At 38.7% G+C, this 12,618-nt stretch overlaps 1 protein-coding gene and 1 long non-coding RNA gene across 2 annotated transcripts in view; both read left to right on the top strand.

Annotated features, from left to right (window-relative positions):
* The window catches only part of LOC136249832 (phospholipid-transporting ATPase ABCA3-like), a 70,956-nt gene that overhangs the window by 2,206 nt on the left and 56,132 nt on the right, over positions 1-12,618 (top strand). Inside the window, exons 4-16 of the mRNA XM_066041957.1 lie at positions 2,330-2,401; positions 2,538-2,717; positions 2,935-3,082; positions 4,940-5,060; positions 5,111-5,221; positions 5,282-5,425; positions 5,476-5,567; positions 5,650-5,757; positions 5,815-6,015; positions 6,066-6,186; positions 6,249-6,350; positions 7,681-7,962; positions 8,019-8,137. Coding sequence (XP_065898029.1) covers positions 2,330-2,401; positions 2,538-2,717; positions 2,935-3,082; positions 4,940-5,060; positions 5,111-5,221; positions 5,282-5,425; positions 5,476-5,567; positions 5,650-5,757; positions 5,815-6,015; positions 6,066-6,186; positions 6,249-6,350; positions 7,681-7,962; positions 8,019-8,137 — 1,801 coding nt within the window. The remainder of the gene's footprint in view (positions 1-2,329; positions 2,402-2,537; positions 2,718-2,934; positions 3,083-4,939; positions 5,061-5,110; positions 5,222-5,281; positions 5,426-5,475; positions 5,568-5,649; positions 5,758-5,814; positions 6,016-6,065; positions 6,187-6,248; positions 6,351-7,680; positions 7,963-8,018; positions 8,138-12,618) is intronic.
* On the top strand, positions 8,375-9,016 carry LOC136249837 (uncharacterized). The gene is made up of 2 exons (XR_010698345.1): positions 8,375-8,613; positions 8,738-9,016. It is a non-coding gene; the product is annotated as an uncharacterized lncRNA (long non-coding RNA).

Genomic DNA, 12,618 nt, shown 5'->3' with positions numbered 1-12,618 from the left:
CATTAGGCTCATATGAAATAATCTCTGAAATAGTGAAATCTGGTACTAGTACATGTGCAAGTGTCCTACCCCCCAGTACAGAAAATATATGAGGGGATGTGTCGAGAGACTAATACAGCATGAGGCAAACCTAAGTGATGTATTAGTCTCAAGTACAGTATTTTTCATACACAAGCATAGCATTAAGTATTATATTATATTCTGATCATCTTGTTTATCTTGAGTGCCCAAACTGCTTCACATTTTTGGTGATCAGACTATCAGCAAGACATGATAGAATTGGTCTGGATAAAAGTCACACAAGTGGTCCATCATGCTGTCCGACAGGAGTTGTGTTCATAGCATAACTTTAAAGAACTTTGAAGAAAAAGGTCAAAGTGAAAATAGTACTATATTCCATATGGAACAGTTTACACAACCAGATATATATGAGCAGATATTGTACTGTGCATAGGAAGATCAAAGTGCTGTCACGTACTATATTTTCCATGCAGTTCCAGTTAACTACTTTACTGTATGAGTCATACAGTACAGTTATACACATAATTGGGCAAATACATACTGTAGAGTCTGGTTGTTAGGCGTATATGCCTAATAAAAGTCCATGAAAAAAAAATTGTGATTGGCATATAGTTGTTTAGTGCATGCGCCTATTAAATAAACCTCGTTGTGATTATTATTATGGATTCACTCTCTTGGGGTGGTTTGAATTGCAGTCATTACATTTACCAATATTTTGAGTTGAGTTTTTGTGCACTGAATCCTTCATGTGGAGCAGACTGCTTCGCTTGGTAAGTATAGTAAAGGCACATATTCTGGCTTTATACTTTGTGAAATTTCGTACTATACACCATCTAGCATTTATTCTCTTGTATAGCTTCGTCTCACGCTGGCGCTTTGTGTTCGTCCACATGCACTTATTAACCATGATTAAGTACGAGAAATGGGTATGCGCTTAACAGGCTTAATATATACAGTATCGATAGTTCAATACTTGTAACCACAAAATCATTATAACTATACAATTACAGCTAACTATCGTGACAGTGCTGTAGGATTACTAAAACCATCGTGATTGCATTTTCGGCAGAGTTGCTACGTATTGAGTATTGTATAAATATTATAGATGGTATAAATAATCGTAAAATGTTAAGAATGTTTATTCCGTAATTCCACTGTTCCTTTATTCCGTATTTTGGGTTTTAATGGATCCCAAGTCTTTGGTTGCAAGGCTTTATTGGCTGCCCACACAAATAGTAGATTGTATCATGTAGAATCCCACTAAAAACGCTACTTGAGAAGCTGGCTGATTTTTCATGAAAAGGTTTATAAGAGTTTAACAAACAAAAATTGTAGAATTATCAGCCGCCTATGCAATTGATCAGCTTACAAGAAACCCTAGCAAATAGTAATTTATGATGGTGTTAATCATACTTAACATATTTATTTGTGCAACTTGAAGCTTGATTGAAGATCATCCGCTCTGACGTCATAATTGACAAAATGGCTGTGTTAGTGTGGGGACTTTGTCACGTTTTTATTCGTGATCACTAAAATGAGCCTTGTTTGCGACTTTCACAACATGGGAACATTGAATAATGAAGGTAAAAGGCTAGCTAGCGTGATGTGGTGATGCGAAATAATCCCACCAGGCGAAACCAGACCTAAGTTTTGATACGGATATAAAACGGTGTGCATTTGTCTTGTAAGTAAGTATGTATGCCTCATCTGGCTCCTTGTTGCTGTGCATTAACGTTATCATAGCGAAATGAAACGCCAACTCTCCCAATACAACCCTGTACAAAGCCCCCACGCTATTGCCGCCATTTTTTACGTTGTGACGTCACTGTGGATAAGGTCCATTATTGTATCATTCAGTATATCTATCATGATAGTTTATTTTCTACTATTGCTCATACGGAAAATACAATACAGTTTTGTAAGTAATGTGTTACGAAAACAATCCCACTCAAGACAACATGATTGGTCAAGTGCGTGACATTGTAAATCGCTAAATCTACTAGTTTGGCACTGATAGTCTGATCACTGCTGAAAATGGAAGTGGTTCAAGCATGGTTTGAGCAAGAAATCCTTGTTTGTATGAAAAATACAGCACTCAGGGGTGTCTTGATGTAAATACAGCACTCGTGCTCTTGACATGCCCCCTCATGCAGTATTTTCCACATGTGTGGCGGCAATGTAACATACAGTATAGCTGTGTGGCTAATTGTTACCGTATGGTACACTTGGGCACTTTGATTCCTTCACTAAAAGAAAATACAATAATTATGTGATAATGAGGTTGTGTTTGTACTGTTATTTTGTCTAGTGACCTTTGAACCAGATCCGATCACTTTGCCCCATGTTGATACAACCATCTTCTATTCTCCTAACACCAGTGGTATGTGTGTGTGCATGCTTATGCATACATGTATGTTAGTGAGTATGCGTGTGCGTTTCCTTGTGGTGTAGTGGGTGTGTACATGTTGACATAGTGCCCATTATTTTTTTTGTTTTGTTTATTTGAACTGCATTAGAGACAGCAAATAGCGTGATGCAGAAAGTTGTCGGCAGGTTACCACAAATTTCATTGATGTCATTGGAAACTGAAAGGGACTTGTTGAGGGCAATCCGGGATTGGCGAAATAATATTCGGGAAAACAACACTGGCATCAACCTAGAAACAGTTCGAATTGACTCCTGTATTAATGGATATGGTATGAGTTGTTTGTTGGAAATTTGACTGCCACGTTTAACTCAATGCTAAGTGCCTGCCTCATTTTCTGCTATGAGAAGTAATTACAGCAAGTCATTATGGGCTGTTTATCTGGAAAAGAAAACTTCAGGCTATGTTGTGCCTTGCACTGCCTTCCTCACATTGTTTTCAGAAAAAAATGCATGTATGTTTGGACCTACTTTAATTTTTGTGTGTAGGTGTTGTGTTTGACGATCTTGATGGTGGAACACTCCAGTACACTATTAGACCAGTTCATGAGGTGGATGGAGATGAAGATCTAAGTACTTGGAACACTGATATTTCTCAGCCTCGACTTCAAGAACCAGGACCAAGATTTTCTCCCAAGTGAGATGAAGTAAAAGTCACTTGTTGTGGGCCTCACTGACCTGTATTGTGTGTATTGATGGGCAGTGGAACCTGGCACGAGGAGTGAGTCTCTCCCCCCCAACCAAATATGTGGCTTGAAACCACAGCAGCATAGATAACACAACAAGGACAGTTATTTGTACAAGTGACCTATTCGGTACCCTACAGTAGTAAAGAACTTAAGCTTCAGTATGGCATGTGATAAATAGTATCTTAAATTGATTTCTATGTTTTACACAGACAAAATTTAAAAGGTTTATGACTGGGATATGTTTACAAATATATTAATGGAGACAGCTAGGTATGAGAGTCGTAGAGCAACCTGTTTCAGGAATAAACATGACAGAAACCAGAAACCGTAGGTAGTTTATCTGGAGAATAGGATCACTACTTACTGTACAGTACATTGATGGGAATTAGCCCACATTCCATTTAATGGATGTCTGCTGAGTTATTTTGATTGATTTTGATGTAGGCAATGAAACCTGTTACCAATACAGAGTTGTAAGATACAAGTACACAGAAAATTTGGAATTTTCAACTAGAGTAGGGACCATAGCACATCGATAAAAAGTACTGAAACAAGCTGGAGTAGTGTACGATATTAAATCACAGTAAAACAATAACAAGTGTTATATTCCTACTGTGCATTTCCATTATGGTATCTTGAGCACAGTAGGGATATAACACTTCTTATTGTTTTACTGTGGTTTAATATTGTGCACTACTCCAGCTTGTTTCAGTACTTTTTATTGATGTGCTATGGTCCCTACTCTAGTTGAAAATTCCTAATTTTTCTGTGTACTTGTTTGTTAACTTTTTTGAATCTATTATTATTATTATGAACCCACGCATACCGCATCTGAAATTACGCCACGCACTCCAGCTATGTCAATTATTGTCTGAAAAGTGAAGTATCCATTACGCTTGGTTGTCAGTTATATTCAACCTGTTACACAGCATTTTGGATCAAGAACTGTTCGAAAATCACCTCTACAATCCACGCATACCAAAAGAAAGAAATGGTGCTGCGCACCCTAGTTATATCAATTATTGTCTGAAAAGTGAAGCATCCAGTACGCTTTGTTGTCAGCTATGTTCAACTGTTACACAGCAGTACGAATCAAGAACTGTTCAAAAAGCCCCTTTGCAATCAAAACAGCCACTATTAAAAATACGGATGATTCCTGTTATTTAGGGAAGCCATCACGTGCTATCACCAAATCGACACTTTTCGCTGTCAGCAAAGATGAATGGGACACAAAGGAGGATACTGGTAAGTTCATGAAGAATGCATTGTACATACTGCGGTATGCCAAAAGGCACCTGTTGGGCCGAAGCGACATCAAACAGTGAAAAAATCAAGCCCATAGCCTAAGCCGTTATCGAGTTACATTTGTCTAAATGCATCAATCAGTTACTCAGTCAGTCAGCCAAGTCAGTCAGTAGAAAATTCCGTTAAATAAATTATTTTTAAAATTCTGTTGCAACTTGTTGAAGGCGTTTCAAGGCGATCTGAAAGCTTGTTTGGGCTTAGTTTTACCTAACCAATACTGCCTCCTCCTCATCTGGGAAAATTGAGGCTGTTTTTTGGGTGATATTATTTCGTAGGCCATGCCTACTCCTTTGTGGTCCCTACTATACACTACTATTGTAGTGTATGATACTGATGCTGAGGAAGAATTATTTTTGTCCACTTACCTAAGTGTAAAGTATACATGAGTGCAAACACACCACGGTATGCACACACTACACAACAAACACACACACACACACACACACATACATGCACACACACAATGTATTATGGACTTGCATATTGTTTGTGTTTTGTAGCAATTACCTAAGTGAAGGATTTCTACATCTGCAAAATTTGGTGGGAATGTCCATCATTGAACAGAAAGTTGAAAATCTTACAGGACCTAACACCTTTACAGAAATTCCAATAAATATGAAGGTTAGATTGGCCTTTTTTAACCTCTAAAAACTTGTATCTTTTTGCTGCAGCAATTTCCCTACCCTCCTTATGAAAGAAACAATTTTCTATTGGCAGTCAATAATATAATGCCATTACTATTGGTACTCAGCTTCATATACTCTGCTGGAATTTTGACAAGGGTACATGCAACAAGCACAAAATGAGGTATTGTGTAACTCGATCTCTTTATACACTTGTAGGAACTTGTAACAGAGAAAGAGACAAGGTTGAAGGAGTCCATGAAGATGATGGGATTGTCTGGTTGGATTTTGTGGCTCACTTGGTACCTGAAGCAATTTCTGTTTCTGCTGGTCACAGCTCTTGTTATGGCTATATTGATAAAGGTATGGTACCTATGCACCCAATTGTCACTGTATTTGGCACACGTTAATAGATTGATATTTTTCCTGAGAGTGATTTCTTCCTGATACTCATTTATCTGATATTGTTCATCAATTGTCTCATAGCATGGGGATTCTTAATCAGGTATTAACGGTTGAGATGTCTGACTCGTTTAAAATTATTTAATATTGTTTTTTTTTTAAATTTTTAAATTTTTTTTATTTAGTGTATTCTTCTCCAAAGCTGTCATTGGCATGCTTGTTGGATTCCTTGCCTGGTTTCTTAACTTCTTCCCATATTTTTTCCTTGCTAATCGATATGATGAGCTGGGCAAGTATGCTACCTTCCAGTAGATGTATGGCTCTTTAACCTGTATGAATAATCTTTACAGTGGAGAAAAGATTATTGCTTGCTTTCTATCGAATACTTGTATGGGGCTAGGAGTCAATGTATTCTCCACTCTGGAGATTAGAGAAGAAGGAGTGACATGGGGCAACGCTGGAGAATCTGTTTCTCCTGATGATGACTTCAACTTGGGAATAGTGTTTGCCATGTTAATATTTGATTCCATCATCTACATGACCATTGCATGGTCAGTAAAGTTGTGTTGTTAAACTGGTTGTGTTGTACTTAATGTATTAGGTATATTGATGCAGTGTTTCCAGGAGAATATGGTATTCCTAAACCAGTTTATTTCTTTGTCCTACCATCCTACTGGCTGGGTACACATAGTGAAAGAGTTGACCCTAATGCTACTGTAGAAGTGAGATCTGCTACTATTGTATTGCCTGTTCTCATGGGTAATTGGTATTTGTATTTTAATAGTTGGGAGACATGAATCCTAACTCCGACAAAAATGCTCATGAACGAGAACCTGCAGAGTTAGACTGTGGCATCAGTATCAAAGGACTTGGCAAAGTGTTCAAGGTATGTCTCAATGATAGTGATGTGTACATGTCAAGCATGCACCCACAGCTGCAGACTGTGGGCACATGTCCGGTTTCCATTATGTTTGTGTATGTATACATGTATGTATGTACAGTATATGTATGTCTGTCCACATCCACACTTGAACAGTGAAGAAGCTTCATGATAAAGCAACCAGTGTGAGTGCTCTTATTAAACTTACAGGTAGGTAAGCTTGCTTTACTGTGAAACGTATGCTTCATACGTTTGTGAAACTAATTTCTGAATACGGTTTTCCTATAGGCTGTACAGGACCAAAAAAATAGTTAAGAAAATAGTTCTGAGTGTTGTTTGTGGTTTAAAGCGGTTTGCGAAGTTACGCTTCCTTAGTAACAAAATAATAATTATGCAATACACAGAATAACAGTATAGGGATGGGAAACTATGTGTCACCAAACCAACAATAACTGTAATGCCTGTTTGCATGATTCTGTCTGGCCACTCTATTCCTGTAATTTATGAATTTGATACATGAGCTTCATTAGCACACTGACACAGTAAGAAGCTTTTGTCTAATGCATGGCTCAAGTTTTGTGGTATGTTGTGTTGACACATTGGCACAGTGGTGCTTAGTTACTGAGCACAATGCCTGGTGTGCTACAAAGTGACAAAAATGTATACCAGATGGCCACGCACACTTGTGGTAGACAAGCATATAATTCTTCATTACTTGGTTGTCATGGGTTGACCACAAAAGTTATCTCTGTTTGATTAGAGGTTAGACACGATGACTTCATGTAAAGTGCATCAGTTTGCCACATGTTTGTTTTTTGTCATACATGATGTGTTGGTGGGACAGTAGGTCTAGCTAGTAACCCTCACAACTGTGTTAGTTTGTGCCTTGATATTGCAGGTTGTTTAGGCCATAGGGTGCATATATCCATAGGGTGCATATATCCATAGGGTGCATATATCCATAGGGTGCATATATCCATAGGGTGCATATATCCATAGGGTGCATATATCCATGACACATAAAGTTATGATAAAAGCTGGGAAGTACCCATGAATAGATTACAATACTGCCATGTGTGGTATGGTAATGCCACAATCTTGTAGACTTGTAGTTATAGTTTTACACTCATATAAGAACAGTCAGTCATACGAAGGATCAAGACAGAGTGGCCTGTTAATGGGGAACATGATGGTATAAATTAGGTGCAAGTTAGATCTCTAATGTATTACAGTACATTCTTAAGTTATGATCGTATAATTAAGCGCCTGTATATTTTCCCTATTATCACTGTTCTCACTTTAACGTATTGTAATCTAAGGTTGTATGTTTCATTAGGCGCAGCATGGTGTGAAGGTAGCTGTTGACAACCTGTACATGAACATGTACCGAGATCAGATCACTGTATTGTTGGGTCATAATGGAGCTGGAAAGACCACAACAATGTCCATGCTAACTGGACTGTTCCCTCCCACCAGTGGTGATGCCATCATCAATGGCTATAGTATTGTCACTGACATGGATGGTGTCAGACAAAGTCTTGGACTGTGTCCACAACACAATGTGCTCTATGATAGACTAACAGTGAGGGAACATCTCAACTTCTTTGCTAGACTGAAGGTAGGCAGTAAGTCACCAAAACAACAAGGCTACTCACTAATGTTTTATTTGTGTAGGGTATGACTGGTCCAGGAGTGAAACCAGAAGTAGATGCCATGATTGAGGACCTCCAGTTAGTAGATAAAGCTAACCAAAAATCATCTGCGCTTTCAGGAGGACAGAAGAGGAAGCTAAGGTGTGTGTATACATGTGGTAATGTAATAGAGTGTAAATGGAGGAGGTACTGTATGTTTGCTGACATTATGTACTGTATCTGGGTAATGTTGTATTTAGTGTTCCCCTGATTCTCTATACATAATGTACAGGAAACACATCACAACAAAAAGTTTTTAACCCTTCGAACCACAGCATTTTTACGTTATGGATAAAAGAAATAGAGAGAAAAAGGAAAACATGCATTTTTAATACTTAAGGGTGCTCGCTGATATTTGAAGCCGTTTAAGTGCCAGCCCAGAAACCACATGCGGCTATTACATCATAATTGGCATTACTACGCATACTTGTAGTATCCGTGTTAAGTGGACATGTTTTGCACCAGAGAACACGAGGAAGAATAGCTCGAAGAATAGCATGTTATTTCGCTTTAGAATCGTCACTGAAGTGTTAGCAAATGATTGTCTGATGGATCAACAGTTATGAATTAATTTAAAAGTAAGTGTTATTTAAGGCAACAAGTGTGAACGCACTTTTCGCTTGTAGGCAAGTTCGTGCCTTGTTTTCTCGAGTGATAGGGTATGCTGGTAGTTAGTATTGTAATTGTAAGCTGCTTATGTAGGGGACAATGTTACCAGCTGGAATCACAAGGCGTTACAAGCTGATGATGATGGCGTGCCTAGCGTAACCTATCCAAGAGCGACTTGGAGACTCCAGGCGGAGCAAGAAGCTGTTCCTGTGTGTGAAGAAGAGAAAACAGAGCTTTTTGTGTTTAGAACAGCGTTTATGACATGTTATTTTGAAAAGTTGGTGATTGCGGTCAATAGGAATTTGTGTGGTTATTGTATCAATAATGTTGGGCGCACGCAATCTTTACACATGTTTACTAAAAATAAAACTAGTTTTTGAGTGATACCCGTGAAGGCTTCAAAGTTTGTAGGGAGATTCGCTGATAAATTCTCCAGAGGTCTATGTTTAGATTTTGTCCGTAGTGTTATGGCTTCATGAGTTACGGCACCGAGAACATGAGGTTTTGAATGGTGTAGCACACTTTTAGTACTAACTTAAGTTCTATGTACGCTGTGTACTAATACTAAACATAGAGTTGTGAGTTATAAGCTGAAGTTTGTTCAACGTGGTTTCCAGTGCGCTACTGCGAAAAATGGAGGACTAGTTTCGATTTAAGCGCTTCATAAAGAACTACGCATAGTTATAAAATGGTATAGGCTAGAAGAATTCTGTTTGGTTTGTGTTGAAGAGAAAGAGAAGCACTTCCAACGCAAGTAGCATATGGATTCATTTTATACATTATGTGAGTATTAGCAACAATACAAAAAATGCATGTTGTATGGCTTCAAATAGCCGCGAGCACCCTTAAGTTTCAAAGCATGTTAGCTATGTTTTGTTGCCTATGCAGATTTTTCAGCCAGCAATCATGGCTGTGCTACAGCATAGAGTGTTTTCATAACTGTTACACCCACTGTTCTAGTCAAAGTGCTTTCTTGCCAACACATTGAAACATCCTACGCATATCTGAAATTCTGTACATGCCAAAGTGTGGTTTTAGTTTTAAGTTAGCATTTTGATACATATCAGACAGCTTATACCAAGTTTTTCCCAGATCAGATTTAGAAAACCTGCGGCCTGAACACAGTGTAGTCACCATGCAGTCAATTTTAATTCCCTAGATATTCCATTTGTAAATGTACACAGTAGGATGCCTAATGCATCCACCTGCCTGCATAGTCAGATCAGAAAGTTTGGATTGAGAACCAAAATCAGAGTACCATGTAGTGTTTCGGTTTGTTGTATGTATTGCTTTACTGACCAATATGCTCCCTCACCATATTGTTACCCTTACCACCCACAACACACTAACACTGGGTTGTGCGTCACCAAGTGTGGGCTACTGTTTTTCAAACTGTTAACTGCACTCTTACAACTGCATACAACAATTACCTAGGCATGTAAAACTGGAGAGTGGGGGGCTTAACAACAACTAATGATAAGAAAGAAATAATAGATTTGAGACTGTCCAGCGCTAAACAGTCTCGAGGGAAAACCTGGCAGGCATTTTTTTTTTTGCCTACTAGGAAAAACCCAAAATTTGTTCCACTCTCATGTTTGTGTATGCACCAACAAATCAGTTTAAAATGCCAGCATGTCTCTTGTCCATTGGGTGACAAAGATAGGACTGTACTACAAACTGAACTTTACATTATAAGCCGAACTACTTGGTTACGGATAATATGTGCTGCAATGAATCTTCTATGTATCCATCCTTAGCATTTTCTGATTTCCATCTAGCATGGTGCTTGAACAACCTGTCGGGGACTCCAGCATTAGCTGCCTTGGTAGCTCCACCAACTCTCATACTGTGTAACCAAAAATCTTTTGGATCATAGCCCAGATTTCTTAGTTTCTTTTTAAGAAGCCTATGAAGGCAGGTATAACTTATGCTGACCGATTCACGCAACCTGTCGCCCAGCTTGGTCTTACATATTGGGCGGAACTAAAACCTTTGATCCCTCCATGAGATCTGTGTTCTCCTCATGTATTTTTCCAGCTTGCCGACTGGGCAGGTGGCTGAGCCACATCTGGCAATCGCCACTTCCTTTTCTTAGCTGGTCTCCCTTACTATGTGGATTATGTTAGTCTAATGATGTGCGATATAGGATATTTTCCTATCACAATTATTGCACACAATATATCATGATACGATATATATCACGATAATTCTACAACTGATCACTCAGCTTGTGTATTTACACTGATGGCACTTCTAGAACTGATGTACTAGAAGTACAGTATAACATGGTACATGACTAGCATACAACATTGCAAGCTCTTCTATCAAAAAAAAAGTACTGTGTACAATGACATCTTGGGTACATTTTTCTCTAATTATTTATCATGATATAAAGATTCTGTATCATATCATATCGTGATATAGAAAATTTTATCACGATATATTGATATATATATCACATATCACACACCACTAGAATATGTAGCACTATGTACTCTTTATGGACAGAGATATCGCACAGCCGAATATTCACCAGTTCACTGAACCTCAAAAACCCTGCAAAAGACAACATACATGCAGTGGTAAGTCATAAATCAGTAAGGCTTTGCATCTTCAATCATTCACTGCAGCATAGCTACCGTCATGAGAGCTTTCTTGATAACAGGTTTAGCCAAAGATCTCTGAGAATAGCTTTGACAGATGATGGAGAGACTAAGCCTGCTGTGGAGTGTACCCATGCCAGGGAATTGCATGCCTCCTCCACTGCTGATTTAGAGCCAATTGTATCAGCCAGGTGTTGCAAGTAGAATCCAACGTGGTGCTCTTTTGCTGGGATTGCTGGCATTTCATTCTTTTTAGCCCAGCTCTTCCACCGTTTGTATGCTGCAAGGAGTTTCTTCACTGTGGAGTTTGCTCTACTATGCAGGATAGTGTTTGGGAGCTTATCCACCAGTTCCTGAAGCTCTGGGTCTTCGACATCCTTCACTGCTGCCCACACGCCTTGTGAATATATTTCTACAGAATGACAAACCATACAGTAACTAGGCTCACCAGCTAGTCCCCTGTCACCATGGTCCAAGCTGTCCCTTAAATTCCTTTTTGCAAGGGCTTAGTAGCCATTTGGATTGTGGCTACTCCCCAGCAGACATTCGACTGTGACCACTCTTGGGTCATACCCCACAGCCCTCTAGACTCTTGGTCATACACAATAGTCTTGCTCCAATTTAATACAATTCTCACTACATTTTGGTTGTCAGTAAACTGACTCACCCTTTTGTTCTGTAATTTAGATTCAAATGACTCTAGAATCATTCTCACTGCCCTCAATTCTCTCCACATTTAGCTTTGCGCTGCCTCCTCTTTAGACCACTGGCCATTTGCAGTTTTACCACCATGTTCCACAGTGTAGCCACCGTACCCCATATTGCTGACATCTGAGTATACCACCCTTATTGCTGATGGTTTTGGCCGTAGGTCCTGTCCATTGAACACGTTAATTTTGTTTTGCCAGAACAACATCTTGGATTTTGCCTCTGCAGGTAATGCCAACTGTTGACACCATGACACCCTAGTATGCAGGACAGCATACATACATGTAGAGATGGGGTAACGCGTTACGTAATATAACACGTTACGTAATATATATTACAATTCACGATTCTGAGTAATATAATGCGTTACTTTTGGAAATGTAGTAATATAACTTTAAGTTACTTCTGGAAACTATAATTCGTTACTAGTAACGAAAGAAGTAATATTTATACATAACAAGTAGCTGGAAGTGAAAAGTAACGAGTAACTTTACCGCAATGTAACGAATGATACTACTAGTGAGGATGAACAAGTAACGCATTATAAATGGATTTTACTGCCAATTATCCATTCCACTATTAATTAATCACCTTAATCCATTAACCTTTCTTCTATAATGGTGCTCAGGTGTTGCACAAACGCGTGACTGATGTACATCACGT

The sequence above is a fragment of the Dysidea avara genome, chromosome 3, assembly GCF_963678975.1.
Source record: "Dysidea avara chromosome 3, odDysAvar1.4, whole genome shotgun sequence".
Classification (NCBI taxonomy): Eukaryota; Metazoa; Porifera; class Demospongiae; order Dictyoceratida; family Dysideidae; genus Dysidea; species Dysidea avara.
The sequence above is the reverse complement of the archived record's forward strand: the minus strand, read 5'-3'. Positions and strand labels throughout refer to the sequence as shown.